General features: G+C 40.5%; 1 protein-coding gene across 2 annotated transcripts in view; it reads right to left on the bottom strand.

Moving 5' to 3' along the window:
- MYO18B (myosin XVIIIB) overlaps window positions 1-26122 on the bottom strand; it is a 565740-nt gene that overhangs the window by 175170 nt on the left and 364448 nt on the right. For both annotated transcript variants that reach the window (XM_033955841.1, XM_033955842.1), the window contains 2 exons: window positions 16467-16621; window positions 13355-13478 (listed from right to left, as the gene is read on the bottom strand). In XM_033955841.1, the coding sequence (XP_033811732.1) occupies window positions 13355-13478; window positions 16467-16621 (279 nt within the window). The remainder of the gene's footprint in view (window positions 1-13354; window positions 13479-16466; window positions 16622-26122) is intronic.

The raw sequence follows: 26122 nt of genomic DNA, 5'->3' as shown, positions 1-26122 counted from the left end.
CTAGAATATTAGTCAAATCTAGCATATCTAAAGTTCCTTCAACAGGAACCTGTTGTTCTTCAGCCATTTTCTTCTTTCCAGTTGGAAGATAATAAATTCTAACTACCGGTGGGTAGGATGTTTGTGGTATTTTCAAGACTTCAGTGAGATACCTTTTGAACAGGTCAAGTGGTGAAACCATTAACAATTTAGGAAAATTAATTAACCTCAAATTTTTACTTCTTGACGCATTCTCCAGCATCTCAAGTTTAAAGTTAATATTCCCATTATCTTTCATTAATAGCTGATTTTGCACTGTCAAAGTGTCTAAGTTTTGTCTATATTGCAGAGAATCTGCCTCCATTTTATCGACTCTTTGATGTAATTGTGTAGTGTCCAGTAATATTCCAGAACAATATGAAGTCAAGTTCTGCATCTGAGTTCCCAATGAGGATTGCAATTCAGAAATAGCTTCCCAAATTGAGTTCAAGTCTATTACAGCTGGTTTTTTCAAAGGAACTATTGCAAAAGGTTTAATTTTCACAGTACCTGAAAATTGCTGTTCTAGAGATTGACTCTGCTGATCCCCTACCAAACTCGCAATCCCACGCTGTGGCAGTTGTGTTTCTCCGGCGGTTAAAACACACCGAACAGCCTGGTCTTCCCCTTCTTCGCTGTCCTCCGGGTCTGCCGCCTCACTTGCCTCACTCGTCCCATTCAGCGACAAACATGGGCGTGGCTGCACTGGCGTGCTACGCTCCTCCGGGGAGAAGCTGACCGCCTCAAAGGAAGCTCTGGAGTTCCCCGCCGAACTCCCGCCTCCAGCCGAGGTTCTCTCCTCCGGCACTCCGCCTAGGCGCCGCTCGACAAAATGATCCATCGGACCAGGTAAAGTTGCCCCTGACCCGGGCTCCGAAGGAAAAACCCGAGTCTTTGACTTGCGTTTCACCATGAATAATTCCACAGATCCGACGGCGTTCCACCGAGTTCCTTCAGGTCGCCATCTTAGTTAGGCTCCTCCCCCCTGTTACATGTGTTTCTTCATTCACTACTTTTGTCCAAATTAGATTACAAAAAGGTAGTGTATATGGGTCTTCTGCGCTATTAACTATATAGCTTGCATATGCTACAGAATGCGGAATTGCAATTGTTAGGCAGAGTGGGTCATTAATGCCGGTTTGGCAAGCCCTGCCATCGGGAGGACTGACTCAATCGGGATGTAAGTCACGCTTTTAAGTTGATTTACAGCTGGTCACAGAATGGTAACCGCCACAACATTCAACGTTCAATAAGATAAGTGTTACGTATTCACATTGATATACTAGCATATACATTAGTTTGGCGGTATGGGACCGTGTATGTCATGATGGTCCCTTCTGTAACCTTTGCGGTGTTTCAGTACACTTTGCACTGGGTCTGGTTCTGAGCATTCACTTATCACTTAAAATTTTTTTATGTACGTTTTGAGAATTTAGTTCTGTGATTTAAGAACATAATAACATAAGAATAGCCTTACTGGGTCAGACCAATGGCCCATAAAGCCCAGTAGCCAATCCAGGTCACTAGTACCTGGCCAAAACCCAAGGTGTAGCAATATTCCATGCTACCAATACAGGGCAAGCAGTGGCTTCCCCCATGTCTTTCTCAATAATAGATTATGGACTTTTCCTCCAGGAACTTGTCCAAACCTTTCTTAAAACCAGCTACGCTATCTGCTCTTATCACATCCTCTGGTAACGCATTCCAGAGCTTAACTATTCACTGAGTGAAAAAAAAATGTCCTCCTATTGGTATTAAAAATATTTCCCTGTAACTTCATTGAGTGTCCCCCTAGTCTTTGTAATTTTTGATGAAGTGAAAAATCGATCCACTTGTACCCGTTCTACTCCACTCCGGATTTTGTAGACTTCAATCATATCTCCCCCTCGGCCGTCTCTTTTCCAAGCTGAAGAGCCCTAACCGTTTTAGTCTTTCCTCACAGATTACTATATAATGTTCCCCATTATTTATAGTGCATGTCCATTATATCTGCAGTTTCACTGGCTGCCTTTAGAATTTAGTCCTACTTATAAGTATTTGGTAATTACCCATAAGGCATTATATATGGGTGAACCATGTTACTTGTAGGGTACTGAGGACGGTGGGTTCAGTTTTTATCTTTGCCGGCTTCGCGAGATGCTCATCTTGTGGTCACGAGGGAATGGGCCTTCTTCTGGAAAGCCCCACAGTTGTGGAATGAGCTGCCAGTACGTTTACGGGAGGAACATTCGTTGTCTAGTTTTAAGAAGAAATTAAAGACGCTCTTATTTGATAAAGCCACTGGAGATCGGCGCTGAGGTACGCCAATCGGTCTGTTTTCTTTTTATTATTTTATATTTGTTGATGTTTTTATGATGATATGCATTTTTATTAATATTTTGAGGTAGCATAGAAACATAGATTATGACAGCAGAAAAGGACCGTTAGCCCAACAAGTCTGCCCACTCGAAGAACCCTCCCTCAACAAGAACTCTCCGTCTAAGAATTTCCCGGAGTGAACCCACTCCAAAATCTTTCAGACACTCATTACCCTTAGATCTCCAATTAATATGTAAGTTACCATTTAGACTATTGTACTGCATCTAGTCTCTTTATTCGGTACTGTATTTAAACTTATTGTATGTTTTGAATTTGGACTCACTCTACTGTATTATACGTGAATTTATTGTATTGTATTAGTATTGTACTGTACTTGTTATTCGCTGAATGTCCAGCCTTCTTACAATGTAAACCGCCTAGAAGTCGCCTGACTATGGCGGTATAGAAAAATAAAGTTATTATTATTATTATTATTATTATTATTATTCCTCAACAAGAACCCTCTTTTTAAGCATTTCCCCGGAGTGAACCCTCTTTTTAAGCATTTCCCCGGAGCGAACCTACATGTTTATCCCATCGTCCCTTGAAGTCAAGTACGTTACTGGCCTCAACTACCTGATGTGGAAGACCATTCCATCGATCAACCACTCTTTCGGTGAAAAAGCATTTCCTGATGTCACCATGAAATCTCCCACCCTTGAGTTTGAGCGGAAGCCCTCTGGTTGCCGTGGGCCCCGTAAGGAAGAAGATATCTTCCTCCACCTCAATACGGCCCATAAGATATTTGAATGTCTCTATCATGTCACCCCTTTCTCTGAGTTTTTTGAGAGAATATAACTGCAGCCTGCTTAGACGGTCTTCATATGGGAGATCCTTAAGTCGTGAGACCATCTTGGTGGCTATACACTGAACCGACTCCATTCTCTTCACATCCTTTTGATAATGTGGCCTCCAAAACTGAACACAGTACTACAGATGAGGTCTCACCATCGACCTGTACAATGGCATTATGACTTCAGGTTTACGGCTGATAAAACTTCTCCGGATGCAACCTAGCATTTGTCTAGCCTTGGCTGAAGCTTTTTCTCCACCTGATTGGCAGTTTTCATATCTTCACTAATGATTACACCCAGGTCTCGTTTTGCAATGGTTCTTGTTAAGTTTTCACCATTCAGGGTGTATGTTCTGCAGGGGTTATTGCTACCAAGGTGCATCACCTTACACATTAAACATCTGAGACTCATTCAAAACACCGCCGTCCGCCTCATCTTTGGCCTCAAAAAGTCAGACCATGTTAGCCCTTTCTACAGAAAACTCCAATGGTTACCAATAGAAGCCAGGATTATCTTCAAATTTGCCTGCCTCTGCTTCAAAACCTTAACTGGCTCATCCCCAATATACCTGTCACACCACTTTGCGTTCCCAGGTACCAACCGCATATGCAATATCTATCTGTTTGCCTACCCATCTCCAAAAGGATGCATCTACAGGAAATTCCTCGACAGAACTCTCTCTTTCCAAGCTGGCAGATGGAATGATTGCCTGACTTCCCTCATCTCATCTGCCCCATCCTACCAATCCTTCAGGAAATCTCTCAAATCTTACCTCTTTGATAAATTTTTCTAACCCCTTCCCTTCCGGCCAATCTCACCAAACTTTAACCACCTCTCTTCCTTCCCCGGACTTTCCCTTCCCTCCCCCTCAATCCAATGTACTCCCTTTCCTTCAGCTTCTCCTTCCCCTCTCGGTACTCCCCTGTAATTGAAACTGATGACCATTATACTTGACAATTGATTCTGTATCTTCGCTGTATATGTACAGTCTCTTGCATTGTGAACCACTCTGAACTGTTTTGTGGTATTTGCGGTATACAAAAATAAAGTTATTATTATTATTATTATTAAAACTCAGTTGCCAAGTATTAGACCATTGTTCCAGTAAAAGTAGGTATGACCCACTCTGACATTATATGAAGGGTGGTGTATCAAATTTACTAAGGACTCCTTTTATCAAGCAGCGGTAGAGATTTTTTTCCCCCCGTAGGCCAGCGAGGTAAATGCTCCAACGCTCATAGGAATTGAATGAGTGTAACATAGTAACATAGTAGATGACGGCAGATAAAGACCCGAATGGTCCATCCAGTCTGCCCAACCTGATTCAATTTAAAATTTTTTTTTTTTTTTTTTTTTCTTCTTAGCTATTTCTGGGCGAGAATCCAAAGCTTTACCCGGTACTGTGCTTGGGTTCCAACTGCCGAATCTCTGTTAAGACTTACTCCAGCCCATCTACACCCTCCCAGCCATTGAAGCCCTCCCCTGCCCATCCTCCTCCAAACGGCCATACACAGACACAGACCGTACAAGTCTGCCCAGTAACTGGCCTAGTTCAATCTTTAATGTTATTTTCTGATTCTAAATCTTCTGTGTTCATCCCACGCTTCTTTGAACTCAGTCACAGTTTTACTCTCCACCACCTCTCTCGGGAGCGCATTCCAGGCATCCACCACCCTCTCCGTAAAGTAGAATTTCCTAACATTGCCCCTGAATCTACCACCCCTCAACCTCAAATTATGTCCTCTGGTTTTACCATTTTCCTTTCTCTGGAGAAGATTTTGTTCTACGTTAATACCCTTTAAGTATTTGAACGTCTGAATCATATCTCCCCTGTCTCTCCTTTCCTCTAGGGTATACATATTCAGGGCTTCCAGTCTCTCCTCATATGTCTTCTGGTGCAAGCCTCCTATCATTTTCGTCGCCCTCCTCTGGACCGCCTCAAGTCTTCTTACGTCTTTCGCCAGATACGGTCTCCAAAACTGAACACAATACTCCAAGTGGGGCCTCACCAATGAACATTTGCCTCACCAGCCCGCAGTTAAACGTTCAACCGCTGCTTGATAAAAGGAACTGTAAACATTAATCAAAATGACATTACATTTGTCTAATAAAAAGGTGCCAGCTATAATTTTTTGTTGGATTTATTTATATGTATCCGAGTGAGCTAATATCATTCAACAGTCCTAAAGTACGTAACACCATATAACAGTCGAAAAGCAAGCAGAGGTAATCCACCGTCCAATTAGGTAGAAGGGTGCAAGAAAGGACAAGTTCAAGAAATAATACCAGCCTGTTTCACAGCTCTCTTGACAGACAGAAGTTTAGATTGGGAAATAAGCAATGAAGCAGAGCCCAATCCCAGTCTCTCTCCAGCATTAGGGAATCGGCTAAGAGAGAACTTAGCAAAAAGAAGGGTTCATTCATTCCAGCTAAGGCTGCTAATTGAACCTAGCTAATTACGGCACCTTGGGATTGTATAATTATGTCAGATTTGGCTGGGCTTATTTTACAGCTGGTTATCAATTGGTGCTATTTATACTGCCCACATAATCCGTAGAGTGCGCATTCATTTCCAGAACGATAAAGTGATTTATGCATACAAATACTGATTAAATACTGATCCTAAACTGAAGAAGATATACCATCTGAAAAGACGTTATAGGAACTACCAGGGACGATGCAAAGCCCTCTAGACATTAAACCCTTTCATAAATCCATTCCTGCATGTCTGATCTATAGAATTTGAATGCAACATGTGTTATTAGAAAAACACACAGGAAAAAAAAGGAACTTGGCTTCTCAATGTTCTTTTTCCTCAAGGCAAGGAATTAATTTGATCCTGTATTTTATCTTGGAACATGTGTTTTATCCTGTATTTTAAATTGGAACATGAGGATTTTACTGGCCAGACTTATGGTAGATATCCTGAAAACAGGATGGTTGGATAGGCTGGAGTGAGCTTGGACGGTAACTTCAGAATTTGGAACCTAGGACAATACCAGGTAGACTTTACAGTCTATGACCCAGAAATATCAAAGAAGAGACAAGTTAATTTAATCATGTTTTTTAAATGGGTATAACTTATGGGCAGACTGGATGGACCGTTCAGGTCTTTATCTGCCGTCATTTACTATGTTACCTGGCAGAAACCCAGAGTAGCAACATTCCAGAGCTGAGATTATGATGTCATAATGCCTCATTCCACCAATGCCTAAGAGCCAGCCTCAGCAGTGATGTCACAATGGCTTGATTAGATGGCAACTTCAGCATTTGGGACCTAAGACAATACCGGTAAACTTTACAGTCTATGATCCAGAAATATCAAAGAAGACACAAGTTAATTTAATTATGGATTTGTAATGGGTATAACTAATGGGCAGACTGCATGGACCGTTCAGGCCTTTATCTGCTGCCATTTGCTATGTTACTAAGAAGTTACATTTTTAATTTATGCAATATTACAAAATGCTTTTTTTTTTCCCATTCTGTCAAAGGATTTTCCTCATCATAAAATAAATGCAAAACATTTGATATCATAAGCACATTAGGTTGATTTAAAAAAAAAAAAAAAAGAGAGAGAGAGAGAGATTTTATCGGGCTTTTATTTTCCTGAGGATCTGGCCTGCTGATCTCCCTTTTCACAGGGGCAGCTCGAATAGTCATTTGAGAGAAACGACAAGCAAGAAACTCACAGTCCATGACGAGCATCTCAAACAAGCCCATCGACTGTCATGGAGTAAAGAGTGCACCATGCCGTGATTAATTTATCACGATGACACAAGAAGAGATTGGGAAGAACGACGCTTACTTGAACATTCTTCGCACGCAAAATGCCCACCACAGAAAGAGGTGGGGAATAAATAAGTTAGTGGCGTCCACAGGGCTTTTGGGTAGGCTGCTGGCTTTTGCACTAGGCCAGTGTGAGAGTAAATCAAAGATGATATCGCATTACTAAGGTTATTATTTTAGAAGCAGGGGAATGGGTAAAAAAACAAATCAGCTTTTACACATATTAAAAACATTTTATAAAGGTGGCTCTTTTCACCTGTCAATGATTATTATGTTTGCCTTGCCAGGAGGCATGGTAGCAACAGGAAGAGGAAATGGATTGGGCAGACCTAACAAATTGATGTGGATTCGCTATCTTACAAAGGGGGAGGTGCCAATGCTGAGGTCTGCCCCCCCCCCCTCCGGTATGGCGCCCACAATCGTCCCTGCCTATCTTCAGTTCTCCCTCCACCTCTTCTCCCCCAACAAATCCTAACGCCTATTGCCTCTCCCTAGAAATAAGACTTATTCAATTTTTTTTTCTATACCATTCTCCCAAGGGAGCTCAGAACGGTTTACATTAATTTATTCAGGTACTCAAGCATTTATCCCTGTCTGTCCCAGCGGGCTCACAATCTATCTAATGTACCTGGGGCAATGGGGGGATTAGATGACTTGCCCAGGGTCACAAGGAGCAGGGCGGGTTTGAACCCACAACCTCAGGGTGCAGAGGATGTAGCTTTAACCACTGCGCCACTCTAGAAATCAAAATGTAGTAAAAAAGAGCCAAGTATAGGACAATCAAGCCATTGTGACATCACTGATGAGGTTGGCTCCTATTGGTGGAATGAGGCATTATGATGTCACAATACCAGCTCTGGTTATCAGAGGCTGAAACTCTTCACACCATTTATTTATTCAGTTTTCTATACTATTCTCCCAATTTATTCAGGCACTCAAGCATTTTCCCCTGTCTGTCCAGGTGGGCTCACAATCTATCTAATGTACCTGGGGCAATGGGGGGATTAAATGACTTGCCCAGGGTCACAAGGAGCAGCGTGGGATTTGAACTCACAACCTCAGGATGCGGAGGCTGTAGCTTGAACCACTGCGCCACACACTTCCCCTACCCAACACCCCAATGGAGGGTTGTGACTTGCCTAGAGGCACAAGGAACTCAATTAAAAGTTTTTAAAGAAAATCAATGTGTGAAATGAACCAAGACAGTCTGAAAATCAAGAAAAAGCACCAAAAATAAACTGAAAATATTTGCTCTGTGCACATCTATACAAAAATAATATTAAATATAAGAAGGCAGGGATCTTCAATATGGGAAGCGGTGCGTGAAACCTTAGGAACAGTTTCAATTTGTTTTAGTATTTTTAATAATTATGCATGTAATTTTGTAAACCGCATAGTTTTTATGTGGTATATAAATTTTTAATTAATTAATAAATTAATGGCAATATGTCTTTTACTCTAATATATATATATTTTATTTAAACATTTGCCTTATTCTTTTATCACACTTCGCAGTTGCACTTCCTTCAGTTCTCCCACCTTCCAGGGTATTGAGCTGGTGCAAAGGTGGAAACAAGAAGAAAGAAGCAGAATAGAACTGGAGATGGTACGTGAATAGATTAATTCTTGTTAGTTTTTGCTGGATTTTATGAGTCAATACTTTGGAGCTGTGAAGATTTGTATGTTATACTGAATGTTCCAAGACAAAACCAAAGAAAATTGACCCCAAAATATCCACAGAGAAAAAAGTCCAGAAGAAACCAAAAAGAATACTGTAGAGTAACGATATTCCTGAATTGGACTTTATTATGTCAAAGTTCTGACGTCAGGAGAAGGCTTATGGGTCAGTGATTTGCAATCGCTGCATGCTGGCCCTTCCCTTCCCTTCTTTGAATTGCAGCACAGCAGGGGCCAGCAGGGAGCAGCGGTGGGGAGCAGGGAGCAGGAGCAGCGGCGGCGGGAAGCAGCGGCGGGCAGCAGTCAGCCCATGTACCCCCAACAAGTGGGTCATTTTAAAAAGGTACACCGGGATGGGTGGGGGGGGGGTGTTTAAAAAAAAGTTACTTTTGCTTCATAAGACGCACTGAAATTTCCACCCAATTTTGGGTGGAAAAAAGTGCGTCTTATGAAGCAAAAAATATGGTAGTCTTCTTCAGGGGTGTTAATCGCATAGAAAAACTGATACGTGGAGACTCGTGAGAAAAACGCTGCTGAAATCAAAGCAAATAAGCTTGTTTGCTTTGATTTCAGCAGCGTTTTTCTCACGAGTCATACTGAATGTTCCAAACACTCATTGTTATTTCTTTGACGTATATTTTTGTTTTCTTTTGGCATTCGTACCTCCTTGATTCTCAATAATAATAAAATATATTTTTAAAATACTATCAAGACCCATCTAGGTGGTAGGGATGTGCAGAAAATATATTTTTTTTGTTTTTAAGGGGGGTCATTTTCGCCATTTTTTCTACTATTTACTAATAAGTCATACTGACACTTATGGGGAATTTAGGAGACATCTAAAAACATCTGTTTATGAAGTATTTAGGCAGCTAATTCGTAAAAATTGTATTATGCACTATTTTGATCATTTTAGTGTCTCTAATTATTGGTTTTTAATTTTTTTTTAGTTCTATTCAAGTTCTTTTATTGTTTTTTTGGTTTTTTTTTTTAACTATTGTAAATCGCATAGAACTTTACGGCCTTTCGGTATATAAACTGAATATTTATTTATTTTTATAGCCCGTCCGCCCCAGAAGCTCAGAACTGGTTACAATAAAATAAAATTAGGTACTTGGAAATTCCCTAACTGTCCCAAAGGCTCACAATCTAGCTAAAGTACCTGAGAAAACAATTATTAAATAGCAAAGATATAACAATTCAAATAATAAAATAAAAAGAATAACACTAAAGTAAATCAAAACCTCAAAGACCCAAAGCAGTCCAAGCAAGACAGCTGAAAGAGGAGGCAGGTCATAGCTGATATTGAAGTTCACCATAAATTATGATGATCATTATTATTAAAAGGTGGCAGAAAGCCTGCTTCCTGCTGATCAAAGCCACTCCAAAAATAATGTCTTGAACTTGCTGGGTTCTCATCCGCCCAGACTTCTGTGCATCTTAGCCCATTGCTACGGAGTCCAAAGAGAGCAGGAGCGATTTCTAGCCATTCACATTCAACCAGTCCTGCCCACCAAACTGGTGCTTTGCCAGCCTGAGGTCAACTGCACTTTGGACTATGGACAGTACTCCCAAATGGTGCCAGGCTCAGTTCAGTCGGTGCCATTTTGGAGGATAAGAACTTATGAGGCACATTCATAGAGACTTAACCAACCAGAAATGGCTCTTGGCCATCTTTTGGGGCCAGATGCTGATTTTCAGTAGCACTTAACCTGTTACTGCCACTGCAAATAATCAGTTAGTGCCAAAAGAGGGTGGGGGGGGGGGTCCATACATGGAGGGGCTGGGCCTAGGAGGGGAAATTCATCACTGCAGCCCAATGCTTCCGGACAGTAAATTAACCCCAGCAAAGAGCTGGAGTTATTTTACTGTGGTTTTTGGGCCCTAGCGGTGGTATATCACTGCAAGTCACTATAGAGCATTTATATTCTAATGAGATGGAAAACAGGCATTTGCATACTTTGCACTTCATTACGTCATAACATGAAGCAACTTAAATATCAAATGAAAATTATTGGTTCTAAGTATTATATACCAATATACAAAATATTCCACGTAAAATACAAAACAACTTCGTGGGAAAACAAATTTTCCAGTTAATATCTGTACCAGAAGAGGGGCCTCAGACTTTGAGCTGATTTACCCACTACGGGTCTTTTCTTGAACCAATGTTCAAAAGCTCATGTTCACCTCATCGTCCCGAGTTCCACCCTACCACCTAATTATAACGACTTATAAAAATACTTTATTTCATTTAAATCAAATCTTTTTCTTTTAAGGAATTTATTTTTTTATAAAAAATCGGAATTCTCTCAGTCGTTTTGTATTTTAGGTGGAATTTTTTGGATATTGGTGCAACTTAAATGTCACCATACTATTTTTAGAACTGTGGCATTAGGGCTATTGAAGTTGCGGTAAGGGCCATTTACCGTGACTTAAAGCCCTAACGCTGTTTGATGATTTTTTTCCCCTCTTAATTAGGAGCTACTAATACTATTATTTATTATTTCTATAGCACTGGAAGGCATACGCAGCACTGTACATTTTAGCATACAATAGACAGTCCCTGCTCAGAAGAGCTTACAATCTAATTTAGACAGGACCTTTCAGGGTTGGAGGGGGGATTATGGTAGACGAAATGATACAGTGGGTCTGGGTATCTGACAGCAGTGAGTGGGAGTTAAGAGTTGAAGGCAGTTTCAAAAAAGTGGGCTTTTAGCTTAGATCTGCCCTACACCCTATTCTCTAAACGTGTGAGCCTGTATACTGAGATTGGTCCCTAACATCTTTAATTATTGCCTGATGTCTACCTTCTTTGTGGATATTAGACACCCCCATGTATCAGCTTGGAAAAGAGGCGGCTGAGGGGAGATATGATTAAAGTCTACAAAATCCTGAGTGGAGTACAATGGGTACAAGTGGATCGATTTTTCACTCCGTCAAAAATTACAAAGACTAGGGGGCACTTCATGAAGTTACAGGGAAATACTTTTAAAGCCAATAGGAGGACATTTTTTGTCACTCAGAGAATAGTTAAGCTCTGGAACACATTGCCAGATAGATAGAGCGGATAGTGTAGCTGGTTTTAAGAAAGGTTTGGACAAGTTCCTGGAGGATAAGTCCATAGTCTGTTATTGAGAAAGACACAGGGGAAGCCACTGCTTATCTTTCATTGGTAGCATGGAATATTGCTACTGCTTGGGTTTTGGCCAGGTACTAGTGACTTGGATTGGCCACAATGAGAACGGGCTACTGGGCTGGATGGAACATTGGTCTGACCCAATAAGGCTATTCTTATGTTCTTATGTGAGCCAAGTATAGGACAATTAAGCCATTGTGACATCACTGATGAGGCTGGCTCTGAGGCATTATGACATCACAATCTCAGCTCTGGAATGTTGCTCTGATTGGGGTTCCGGAATCTTGCTATTCTTTGAGATGCTGGAATGTTGCTACCCCTTGGGATTTGGCCAGGTACTAGTGACCTGGATTGGCCACTGTGAGAGCGGGCTACTGGGCTTGATGGACCATTGGTCTGACCCAGTAAGGCTATTCTTATGTTCTTATGTATCTTCATGTTAAATGTCTTCTTTGATTGTATAAATGCAAAATAAAGCAAATGTGCACCTAAATTTCATGGTAGGGTATGGGTGAAGCAGAGACATTTCCAAAATTTAGGCACCGTGTTACAGAATATCTAGATTTACGGGCCAGTCATCAATGGGCACCAGCATTTACGCTATAGAAATTAGGCACAAAGAGACGGATTCTATAAATGGTGCTGTTGTCAGCGGCCCCCTAAAAAAAAGGCCGCCGATCGCATGTCAATCATGTGATGGGGTTGTCCCTAGAATTGTGGCTTCGTGAAAGGTAGGCACCGGAAATGTGGTCCAGGGTGTTAAAGGCCTACGTTTCCAGCGCCTACTTTTCACGTGAATCACAGCTATGGAGGTGCTTTATGATGCCTGATGCCTCTTCCGACATTAGCCATGCCTGCATTAGACATGACGCCTGTCTCCTCGTGGCTGCCTTCTAAAATGGCTGCCATGACCTCTCGAGGCTGCTCACGGCATTTCCTGTAGTACTGTGAGCTGCCGTGAAAGGTTGTGGCAGCCATTTTAGAAGGCGGCTGCAATGAGGCAGGAGTGAGAGAACATAAGAACATAAGAAATGCCTCTGCTGGGTCAGACCCGAGGTCCATCGTGCCCAGCAGTCCGCTCACGCGGCGGCCCAACAGGTCCAGGACCTGTGCAGTAATCTTCTATCTATACCCCTCTATCCCCATTTCCAGTAGGAATTTGTCCAATCCTTTCTTGAACCCCAGTACCGTACTCTGCCCTATAACGTCCTCTGGAAGCGCATTCCAGGTGTCCACCACACGTTGGGTAAAGAAGAACTTCCTAGCATTTGTTTTGAATCTGTCCCCTTTCAACTTTTCCGAATGCCCTCTTGTTCTCTTATTTTTCGAAAGTTCGAAGAATCTGTCCCTCTCTACTCTCTCTATGCCCTTCATGATCTTGTAAGTCTCTATCATATCCCCTCTAAGTCTCTAAGAGGGCCACGCTCCTGCCACAAAGACCACTAGGTACTTTGGTAGATCTGGGGGGGATCATGAGAGAAGAGCCACAGCCACAGGAGAGAAGAGCCACAAGTTGCCAAGCCCTGCTGTAGGCTGATCTTGTTCCTAGATATGCTACTTTTATGAAGAGTATTTTTACCTCAAGTTTGTGCTGAAGTTTTCCCAGCTCCCATCTGCAGGTCGTGTTCTCCTGGGCTATTTTTTCACGAAGGCTCTTTTCAAAGGCAGACTCCCCCAGGGCTTGAGCTAACTGCATATCAAACCTGCCACACAGAACATTCAGATTATACTTCTTCACACACTGGCAGTCCATGGAATAAGTGCTAAGGATAATTATTACATGAGGATCTGAGGTGACCGAAGCAATAGCCTATGGCAATTTCATACACTTCCCAAGCACTCTTCAGAAATGTATTTAGGCTTTTAAAAAATGATCCTTCTGATAAAGAGAGATAAAATATTCATGCATCAGTTGGGGGGGGCGGGGTGCCAGGAGGATTATGGGACGTCTCTGAAACCAAATCGTCAGATTAATGAAAACAACGCTATTTTGCATTCCTTAGCATTTAGCATTTCACCTGAAGCAGAAATTATGTCACTTTTCACCCAGCAAAATTACAATTATTAAACTGAACTAGATCAGGTTGAAAAAAAACTGCGCACAGATCATAGCATTGTGAAACCTGTATTTAGTGTTGAAGTGTTCCTTTTGTAATAAAGTCACTTTGAAAGAAAATGAACCATTCGCGGTTGTCTGAGTGCAGCTGTCTTAAAGCACACGCAAGGGGCGGAGCTAGACTTGGAGGAGAGAGACATTCAGCTGCTGAACAATGATATGGAAAAGAGAATTCAGAAAGGTTCTCATCTGAACAATCTCTAGCTATAGTTATCCCTACTACAGATCCCTGAGGGCCTAGACAGATCTGCTTTTCCAGGTAACATGCACACATTAGCCTTGTTCTTCAATTAAACCATGCCATTGTAATCTCAAAAATTAGGCATATTTGCAACCCTTGAAGGACAAGCACTGAATATCCTTGTCTTGCTCTTGAATGATATTAGCCAGGACGTCTCTAATGCCATGTGAAAAGATTTTTAAAAATAGCCAGTTAATAAAGGAAACTTTGGTTAGTGCTTAGAAACACCAAATCCTTTTTATACCCACATTAATGTACGGTATGCATTAAGGCTTGATTTGTTTTTTGTTTTTTTTACAGAATGCTTAAGTGACGAGTGTAGAAAAGATGCTTATATTTATATGCTGGATATAAATATTGCATTGCTCTTAGCAATGGTTACCACAAAATCTACGCTAATATTGTAATAAGATGCAAAAACATGTTACAAAGTACATTATCTATTAGTAGGGTTACCATACGGCTCCAGAAAAAAAGAGGATGGATTGGGATATCCGGGTTTTACTTCCAATGAAAGCAACTGAAGTAAAACCAGGATGTCTCAATCCGTCCTCCTTTGTCTGGAGCTATAAGGTAACCCAGTCTATTAGTACATTGAAATATCATATAAAAATGTAAATTTATTAGCTACCTGTTTGTGTTACTGCCCACATGAATGCACTTTTTTTAAATGTATTAATCTTATCTGGGTTTTAACTTTTTTACAGTTATTGCTGAATGTCTAATTGATACGATGTTTGTCCATTGTCTGTTCATATCCATGCGCCTAAAGGGTGATTAGTATATTATGTGTAATCAATATGTTAACCGCATGGTTTTATGTGGTATATACATTTTTAAATAAATAAATAAATGTATAGGATTTTAGAGCAAAATGTTACAGGTGCACAAAACTAAGGGCCTCTTCTATCAAACTGCGCTAGCAGTTTTTAGCGCAGAGAGCCACGCTGCTCCCGACGTTCATATGAACTCTATGATTGTCGAGAGCAGCGTGGGGCATTCACCGCGCTACAAACTGCTAGCGCAGTTTGATAGAAGAGGCCCTATGTTATAGATTTGAAAATTCCACTCAGCGTAATTATAAACATATCAATAAAAATGCAAAAAAGAAAAAAAAATTAAATAAGTTGATCTTAGCCCATAAAAATCACAAAATGGGAGGGGCAGAAAGAAAAGACAATTAAAAAAAAAAAAACAACCCAATGAAAAAAGGCCAGACAGTCCCAAACCATTAAGCAATTTAAAGAAATTCATCATATTTGTTACATTTATCTTTTTATTTTGCAAATACCCAAGCAGGGCTTTATATGGATTACAATGAAAGATTATCAACAATATCTGGCAATTGACAGCACCTAGTATACAGTAAGTAGATAAAATAATCAGGATTACAAAGTACTGTACAGTATATGTATCTCAAACTTCTAAAAATCTTTAAAAAATAAGTTCTTAACATCTTTCTAAACTAAAAAAATATCTTGGTTAGTATCTAAATACCTAGCTGTGGGCTGGGGAGAAGCCCTGGGACGGAGTGGAATGTGAGGCAGACTGTCAAGGTGAGATGGTGGCTATCTACTTGACTAAAGTAAGCCGACCATTCATGCTGAATAAACTAACACCAGCTGTGTGCTGCAGGTGGTGTTTGGCAAACATTGACCTCAAGAGTATCTCGGACTTGGTAAAACCAGATAATAACTAAAGACACAGATTGTTCGATTAGATTTATATTTGGAGATAAGAGATAATTCTACAATCCCTGAGCCTGTGAAGTAATAGGTCTGTGAATCAATAAAGAGTGTTATACCTTTAAAAAATAAATAAATATCAGGGCCCATGAATTTGAGCTCACTAGTAGATGGAAACCCTTCTACTCTGCAAAACTTTCTCCAGATGAAGAAGAACCAACATTCCTAATTCCCAAGATGTTTCACTAGACATTTGAAGGGAAACATAACTCAACATTATTCCCTCATGGATGCAACCACTGAATATGCGCTTGGGATCCCTGAGAATGCAGTAACATGTTATATTCCTCCTCAAAGGCAAACAATGCAATCAGAATACCTATCCCAGATCAATTCTTCTGATAACTCTAAGAACTGATACAGGTCCAGGCTTTCACAGGAGATCTGCCTGCCTGTGGGACTTTCCAAACATTTACCGGAAGACACAGGTTGAATTGCCTCTTCTGGGACTTTTAAAATCTCCATTACATGCTTTCTCAGCATGGCTAGTGGTGGAGGGCCAGCCACATATGGAAAAATGAGGAAATAGTTTATGTCATCTGGTTGCATTTTACCTCTGCAGTGCCAAGTCCCCAGATCCCAGTTCTACCTGCTCTGTTTTTTCTCCAGTTCATGGTTACGGCTTTGCTGACTTTCCATGAGGGCCCGCGTGTCTTCTAAGTCAGAGGTCAAATGTTTGCACTTCCTTTTCATCTGTTGTGCCGTTCGCTTGACATCTTCATATGCAATATGCACCTCAGAGACCTGGACACACAAAAAAGGGCAATCCCAAAATCACATAACTCATTCATTTTTTCCAGGTCACAATTTATGCTCGTTAATTCACAGCATTACTCTTCGGTAGAGGGGACCCTATAGCAACTATAATGACTTCTTCAACCCTAGTTTGCTCCACTGGATGAGCAAATTTTTGGGGATATATACATGAAAATCTCTCTGCAGTAACAGAATGTGATGAACAGGATGGAGTCAGTCCAGAAGGGGGCTACTATAATGGTCAGTCGTCTTGGCTATAAAATGTATGGGAACCTAGGTCAAGTTTAAGTTTAATTTAAAAAAAAAAAAAATGTGATGAAATTGTATTACGTGTAAACCGTGCCGAGTTCTATCTTTATGGAGATGATGCAGTATGCAAACTTAAGGTTTAGTTTAGTTTCTCTTCCTCTCTCTCTCCCTCTCTCTCTCCTTTTTTTTCTCTCTCTCTTTTCTCTCTTATTTTTCTCTCTTCCTCTCTTTTTTTTCTCTTCCTCTCTCTTTCTTTCTCTCTCTCCTTTTTTTCTCTCTTCCTCTCTCTTTTTTTCTCTCTCTCTCACTCTTCCTCTCTCTTTTCTTTTCTCTCTCTCTCTTCCTCACTCTCTCTTCTTTTTTTCTCTCTTTCTCATTCTCATTAAAAGGCATCATGTATGCAGGTAAATTAGGGAAATCTTCAAATTCACTGAGCTTTGGAATAACCTCCCTGCCCCGCTGCGGAATCTAAGCTCATTCCAATTATTCTGAAAGCATCTGAAAACCTGGCTTTTCTCCAAAACGTAAAGCTATCTATTTAAAATGTAAACCTAGCTATCCTCTTCATAACCTCTAATTTCTTATGTCCTTCCCTCATTTATTGAATTAACTGTAAACCGTGCCGAGCTCTATCTTTATGGAGATGATGCAGTATACAAACTTAAGGTTTAGTTTAGTTTCTCTTCCTCTCTTTTTTTTTCTCCCTCTCGCACTCTCTCTCTCTCTCTTCCTCTCTCTCTTTTCTTCTCTCTCTCTTTGTATCTCTTTTTTTTTCTCTCTCTCACTCTCTCTTCCTCTCTCTCTTTTTTTTTTCTCTCTCTCTTTCTCTCTCTTTTTTTTCTCTCTCTTCTTTTTTCTCTCTTTCTCTTTCTCATTAAAAGGCATCATGTATGCAGGTAAATTAAGGAAATCCCTTTTCTTCAAATTCACTGAGCTTTGGAATAGCCTCCCTGCCCCACTGCGGAACCTAGGCTCATTCCAATTATTCCGAAAGCATCTGAAAACCTGGCTTTTCTCCAAAACGTAAAGCTATCTATTTAAAATGTAAAGCTAGCTATCCTCTTCATAACCTCTAATTTCTTATGTCCTTCCCTCATTTATTGAATTAACTGTAAACCGTGCCGAGCTCTATCTTTATGGAGATGATGCAGTATACAAACTTAAGGTTTAGTTTAGTTTCTCTTCCTCTCTTTTTTTTCTCCCTCTCGCACTCTCTCTCTCTCTCTTCCTCTCTCTCTTTTCTTCTCTCTCTCTTTGTATCTCTTTTTTTTTCTCTCTCTCACTCTCTCTTCCTCTCTCTCTTTTTTTTTCTCTCTCTCTTTCTCTCTCTTTTTTTTCTCTCTCTTCTTTTTTCTCTCTTTCTCTTTCTCATTAAAAGGCATCATGTATGCAGGTAAATTAAGGAAATCCCTTTTCTTCAAATTCACTGAGCTTTGGAATAGCCTCCCTGCCCCACTGCGGAACCTAGGCTCATTCCAATTATTCCGAAAGCATCTGAAAACCTGGCTTTTCTCCAAAACGTAAAGCTATCTATTTAAAATGTAAAGCTAGCTATCCTCTTCATAACCTCTAATTTCTTATGTCCTTCCCTCATTTATTGAATTAACTGTAAACCGTGCCGAGCTCTATCTTTATGGAGATGATGCAGTATACAAACTTAAGGTTTAGTTTAGTTTCTCTTCCTCTCTTTTTTTTCTCTCTTTCTTTTTTCTCCCTCTCGCACTCTCTCTCTTCCTCTCTCTCTTTTCTTCTCTCTCTCTTTGTATCTCTTTTTTTCTCTCTCTCTCACTCTCTCTTCCTCTCTCTCTCTTTTTTTCTCTCTCTCTCTCTCTTTTTTTTTCTCTCTCTCTCTTTTTTTCTCTCTCTCTCTCTTTTTTTTCTCTCTCTCTCTTTCTCTCTCTTTTTTTTCTCTCTCTTCTTTTTTCTCTCTTTCTCTTTCTCATTAAAAGGCATCATGTATGCAGGTAAATTAAGGAAATCCCTTTTCTTCAAATTCACTGAGCTTTGGAATAGCCTCCCTGCCCCACTGCGGAACCTAGGCTCATTCCAATTATTCCGAAAGCATCTGAAAACCTGGCTTTTCTCCAAAACGTAAAGCTATCTATTTAAAATGTAAAGCTAGCTATCCTCTTCATAACCTCTAATTTCTTATGTCCTTCCCTCATTTATTGAATTAACTGTAAACCGTGCCGAGCTCTATCTTTATGGAGATGATGCAGTATACAAACTTAAGGTTTAGTTTAGTTTATCTTCCTCTCTTTTTTTTCTCTCTTTCTTTTTTCTCCCTCTCGCACTCTCTCTCTCTCTCTTCCTCTCTCTCTTTTCTTCTCTCTCTCTCACTCTCTCTTCCTCTCTCTCTTTTTTTTTTCTCTCTCTCTCTCTTTTTTTCTCTCTCTCTTTCTCTCTCTTTTTTTTCTCTCTTTCTCTTTCTCATTAAAAGGCATCATGTATGCAGGTAAATTAAGGAAATCCCTTTTCTTCAAATTCACTGAGCTTTGGAATAGCCTCCCTGCTCCACTGCGGAACCTAGGCTCATTCCAATTATTCCGAAAGCATCTGAAAACCTGGCTTTTCTCCAAAACGTAAAGCTATCTATTTAAAATGTAAAGCTAGCTATCCTTTCCTTAATCTCTAATTTCTTATCATGTCCTTCCCTCATTTATTGAATTACCTGTAAACCGTGTCGAGCTCTATCTTTATGGAGATGATGCGCTATAAAAACTTAAGGTTTAGTTTAGGCTTCATGCTATTCTATAATGCAGGGCACCTAACTCCCTGGCATGTATCTCAAAAGGGATCGAGGTCATGTAAGGGACATAGGCGTATCTGGGGTAATCTGAAAAGTTGCCTAACACACCCAACTCGGGCACCAGCACGTACACCAGGTTTCAACAGGCATAAGTCTGGCACCTAAATTTAGGCATGGGAATCGGGGCTAAACATGATTCTATAAAGAGCGCACGCCCGTTATAGAATCACACTTGACACCACTTGTTTTCAGGTGCTGATTTTTGATCGTCACACCAAAACAGGAGATCCTACCTTCACATGGGAGAGACACATCGAAAACAGAAAAGGTGACCTGTGATGCTCCATTGACTGATGAAGACATGAAAGCAGAGATTTTATGGCCTCTTTGAATGTAAATCGCCTTGAACCTTTTAGGTGTAGCGCGATTAATAAGTTGTGGATTGGATTGGCTGGTTAAAGTTCTTTTATGACTCATATTTCATTCACTATATTCTCATTTAAAGATACACCGAAAACAAGGTTCTAAATACACATAATATAGATTCCTTTATAAAGATTCAGACTCCTGAAGCAGCCAAGTGGACGAAACATGTACGTGTCGAGGCTGAACATTGATCGCCATTTATAGAATTCCCTCATATCCCCTCAATATTCAAAATGATTTAACTGGCCAGGTATGATTTAGAATCAGAAAATAATATTAAAGATTGAACTAGGCCAGTTACTGGGCAGACTTGCACGGTCTGTGTCTGTGTATGGCCGTTTGGTGGAGGATGGGCAGGGGAGGGCTTCAATGGCTGGGAGGGTGTAGATGGGCTGGAGTAAGTCTTAACAGAGATTTCGGCAGTTGGAACCCAAGCACAGTACCAGGTAAAGCTTTGGATTCTTGCCCAGAAATAGCTAAGAAAAAAAAAGAAAAAAATTTAAATTGAATCAGGTTGGGCAGACTGGATGGACCATTCGGGTCTTTATCTGCCGTCATCTACTATGTTACTATGTTACTATGTATGGCCCTGGGCAAGTCACTTAATCCCCCGTTGCCCCAGGTAGATTAGATAGAGTGTGAGCCCAACAGGACAGACAGGGAAAATGATGGGAGTACCTGAATGTAAACCACTTAGGTTATAAGTAGTATATAAATACTGAAATAAAATTTGGGCTCCGTATATTCAAAATCTTTCACCTATGGCAAGACGTTTAATTCTTAATGATTTACATTGAAGCTATGATTATTTACTTAAAATTCCAGTTCTTTATTTGTATTATTCTTTATTTTTGTCAACTTCCATTTGGTTTGGGGGGGTTTAGTTTTGTGGGTTATTTTATTTCTTTAATTAAAGATTTACATATAATTAAAAGGGGTAGGGATGGGAGGAGGAGGGAATTGCGGAATTGAAAAAGGGGGTTTGAACTTGAGAATGTATTAAGGTTTATTGTAGATAATATGGAAATATATTTTGGAGGAATAATAGAACTATGTTTGACAAATATTTTTATGAATATAATTGTTATGAGTTCAATTTGTATTATATTTTTGTATACTTGTATATTCCTTCAATAAAATGTTCTAAATTAAATACTGAAATAGATAAATAAATCTGGTTGCCCTAACTGCCCAATGTTGACACAGATGCTTATAAGAGCCTTTAAAACAATTCCTTTTTTGATCTTTAACATTTCTGTCCTCTTCTAAAATGAACCCCCTACCTCATTATCCTTATTTCTTGAACTGTACATTTATGAGATTTGAGTCACCAAAGACTCATATACACTGTAGCTTCTTACAATTTGACTCCAATTATCCCAACTGACTGGATTTTTCAATCAGATGCCTACACATCACTAGTTCTGTGACTACTACTACTACCATGAATGATTTCTATAGCGCTACCAAACGTACGCTGCGCTGTACCGAGTCACAAAGAAGACAGTCCCTGCTCAAAAGACCTTACAATCTACACAGACAAGACAGACAAACAGGATGTCCTGGATACAGTCAAGGGGAACGGTTAATCAGCTGGCTGGGTTGGAGGGCAGAGGGGAGTACAGGACAATCAAGCCATTGTGACATCACTGATGAGGTTGGCTCTTATTGGTGGAATGAGGCATTATGACATCACAATCTCAGCTCTGCCTCCCAAAGGCTGAAACTCTTCACACTACTACTACTATTAATGATTTCTATAGCGCTACCAAATGCACACGGCGCTGTGCAGAGTCACAAAGAAGATAGTCCCTGCTCTAAAGAGCTTACAATCTTAACAGACAAGACAGATAAACAGGATGTCATGGGTACAGTGGGGAGTAGGATCACGGATTGAAGGCTATATCAAAAAGGTGGGTTTGCAGTCTGCTTTTAAACAAGGGAAGGGGCTTGGCGGACAAACTCGAGTAATTTATTCCAGGCATAGGGGGCAGCTAGATGAACGGAACGAAGTCTGGAAGAGGCAGTGGAGGAGAAGGGTACAGCTAAGAGCAGCTGATCTAAGGAACAGAATTCCCTGGGAGGTGTATAAGGAGAAAGAGAGGAGAGAGATTGAGAGGCAAAGATTTCAACCTCTTGGGTGCAAAGGATTTGGAGGCATATTAAAAATTCATGCTCATTTCAAAGAGATGCTGCAAAGTTGTATTAGACAATAAAACTAATGAAAGCAAGCTTGCTTATTAAACAGAGAGACTACTATATATTGATCCTATTATGTTTGGATACCAGTAAACCACTATAGTCAAAATGAGAAAGCGCTATCATCGCAAGTTGTTTTAAATAAGCAGAATGCTGAGTTAATGAAGCCTGTAATTACAGAATATATATACTGTATATATATATATGAAATCAAATGGGATGTGTTCTTTTACTCATTCATCAGGAAAGGATGCGTTTTTTTATTACTATTTAATGTGTAATGGAAATGTGGTTTTCCTTGGGGAAGCCGGCTTGACTCGGTCATTTTTTGCTGGCTGTACACTGGCCACGTCCACAAGTTTTCACCTCTCACTGGGATTGAAAGACTAAGGCTCTCTTTTACAAAGGCGCGCTATGCGTTTTAGCGTGGATTTAGCCCGCGCTAAATCAATGCATGCGCTAACCGCTAACGCATCCATAGCATAACATGCATGCGCTAGCATTTAGCGTGTGTTTAGCTCACGCTAAAAAGCTTAGCGCACCTTCCACAAATTCTCAAGTGTTGTAAGAAACACGGGGGCCCACAGTAATGATGCGAAACACAAAAGACTATGATCTGTTTGGGAATTTAAGGACATTATTTCAGCTGTACTATGGCAAGAGATGCATGCGAACAATCAAGAATGATTCTACATTTCAGGAAGCTGAAATTTGACTACAATGTGGATCGCATGCTAAACATCAAAGAGCTCCGATGGATGTTTGAATTAAATTCCATGCAACCTGAGGGATTAAATTTTACCTCAGACTGGATGACATTGGCCTGCATAATTTTCAAGCTTGTCTATGGAATATTTGTTCTTTTGTCCCCTTATGTTGGAATACTCTTAGCTTAGACTTTGCCATTTGAGAAACACACAAAGAAATAAGTTGGCCTTCCCTTCCTTTAAGGGAATGAAATCTGCTGGGAAGCTCAGTCGATCTTTTGTTTTCAAGTACGCTGAGATCTGGAATGAACTTCCTGACTCCATTAGGCCAGCTGCAATTATTTCGTAAATTCCTGAAAACTTTGTTATTCTCACAATTTTTAAAAGTTTTAACTACAGCCTCAATGAAATGATAATATTATAGTTATTTTTCTAATGCTTTTCTTATGTACTTTAGTTTTTAATTAGTTCTTCCTTCTCCTATGTTTTCTGCTATGTATTCCAGTCTTAATTATATGTGAACCGAGTCGAGCTCCACTGGGAGATGACCTGGTATATAAACCAAAGATTAGATTAGATTCCCTGCCCTTATGCCTTTAAGAGAAAAATGGTTGGGCATATGGGCGGGGCTAACTGAGCTCCTTGAATGATGCGGGAAGTTAAGTCATGGGGTTTCTCTATTTAATTGTGTGACAAGACGCCGCGGCCATTTTGGCTCAGTAACGACAGTAGAAAAAGCAAGTACTACATAAGAACATAAGAACATAAGCAGTGCCTCCGCTGGGTCAGACCACAGGTCCATCCTGCCCAGCAGTCCGCTCCCGCGGCGGCCCGAACAGGTCATGGCCTGTCTGAGTCACCAGAAGGGGCCCCCTTGCCACCTTGATTTCCCATTGAGTCTTATCTTCCCATCGAAGTCTTAACCCTCTGGTCTTGCACATGCACGACTTGGTTGGATTTCTATACTTATTACTTGGTTTGCTTTCTATACCTGTGTTACATCCCAGCACCTCTCTCAGTATCCCACGATCCCCCTATCCCTCAGGAATCCGTCCAATCCCTGTTTGAATCCCTGTACCGTACTCTGCCTGATCACTTCCTCCGGTAGCGCATTCCAAGTGTCCACGACCCTTTGGGTGAAAAAAAAACTTCCTTGCATTTGTTTTGAACCTATCTCCCTTCAGTTTCTCCGAATGCCCCCTCGTACTTGTTGTCCCCTTCAGTCTGAAGAATCTGTCCCTATCCACCCTCTCTATGCCCCTCATGATCTTGAAGGTCTCTATCATATCTCCCCTGAGCCTCCTTTTCTCCAGAGAGAAGAGCCCCAGCCTATCCAACCTCTCGGCGTATGGGCAGTGTTCCAGCCCTCTTACCAGTTTCGTTGCTTTCCTTTGGACTCTAATACTAATACTATAACGGTAAGAACATGCTAATCTTAAATATAATAGATTGTGTTTTAGTATTGTTAAAAGTCCTTAGCTGGCAGTATTTGATTTTAAATTTTGTATTGCAGCATCTCCCCGCTCTGAGAAAGTAAACGAAATGCGTCGGCAACAATGGGGGACAGATACTAAAAGCTAACGTACCTGAACTATTAATCACAAATAAAAGATAAGAAAAATCTACAAAAAGTTCCTGAAATTGTTATATAATGAGAGCAGGACCAATGAGGAGCTAAACCACTTGAAGTTACATTACTCGATGATGGTCTGAGGGTCCTTTTTTTTTTTTTTAATCTTTATTGATTTTCAGACTTCAACAGTGCAATACAATTAATTGAACATAAAATACTGCATAAAACGCACAAGTAATACATAAAACAATAATTTTCTCCCATCCTTCTCCCAATTATTTATACAATAAGACATATGATGTGATTACAATATTATAATTAAGTAATTTAAATCCTCAAAATACATTTCCCTCCCTCCCCCCCCTACCTGGATGTGTAAGGAAATCTAAGAAAAGGAGAGATATATGACCCTTATTGCGAGGTAACAAATGTAATAATAATAATTTGATTTCTTATATACCGCTATACCATAAGTTCAAAGCGGTTTACAACAAAGATTCATGCAATGAGAGAATGCGATGTTTACAGCAAGATACATAAGTTCAGAGCGGTTTGCAATGAGAATACGAGATGTTTGCAACAAGAAAACAAATGTTTGGAGCAGGATACAGAAGTACAAAGTGGTTTACAACAGGATACATGAGTTCAAAGCGGTTTACAAGAAGATACATGTAATGAGAATAAGAGATGTTTACAGCAATATACATGCAATGGGGGTAAGAGGAGTAATGGGGAGAGAAAGGACTTTCAGGGATACAAAATTGCCAGAGGAAGAGAACTCAAATTGCGTTAAAGAGACAGGTCTTCAGTGATTTTCTGAAGTCAGTGTAAGACGCGGCCTCGAGTATGGGTTTTGCGAGTCATGTGTTCAGTTTAGCTGCCTGGAATGATAGCATTCTGTCCAGGAACTTCTTGTAGTGACTTGGCAGAAGGGCTCTGAGGTAAGATAACATTATTTGCCGATGACGCCAAATTAAGCAATGTAGTGGGCAAAAGCACAATAGATAAAAAGTCAATGCCCGACAATATGATGCACGATCTACTCTTACTAGAGAGCTGGTCTAAGACATGGCAGCTCAGCTTCAATGCCAAAAAATGCAAAGTTATGCACCTGGGTACCCAAAATCCATGCAGGACTTATACCCTTAATGGCGAGATCCTAACAAGAACGGTAGAACGGGACTTAGGGGTGATCGTCAGTGAGGACATGAAGGCTGCCAATCAAGTGGAGCAAGCTTCTTCCAAGGCAAGACAAATCATAGGTTGCATACGCAGGGGTTTCGTCAGCCGTAAGCCTGAAGTCATTATGCCTTTGTATAGATCCATGGTGAGACCGCACCTGGAATACTGTGTGCAATTCTGGAGGCCGCATTACTGTAAGGATGTGCTGAGGCTGGAATCGGTCCAGAGAATGGCCACCCGGATGGTCTCGTGACTGAAGGATCTCCCGTACAAAGAACGGTTAGATAAATTACAGCTATATTCGCTCGAGGAGCGCAGAGAGAGGGGAGACATGATCGAGACGTTCAATTATCTCACGGGCCGCATCGATGCAGAGGAGGATATCTTCTTTTTCAAGGGTCCCA

The sequence above is a fragment of the Geotrypetes seraphini genome, chromosome 8, assembly GCF_902459505.1.
Source record: "Geotrypetes seraphini chromosome 8, aGeoSer1.1, whole genome shotgun sequence".
In the NCBI taxonomy this organism is placed as follows: domain Eukaryota; kingdom Metazoa; phylum Chordata; class Amphibia; order Gymnophiona; family Dermophiidae; genus Geotrypetes; species Geotrypetes seraphini.
Note: the sequence above shows the minus strand (reverse complement) of the source record. Positions and strands in the feature narration are given on the sequence as shown.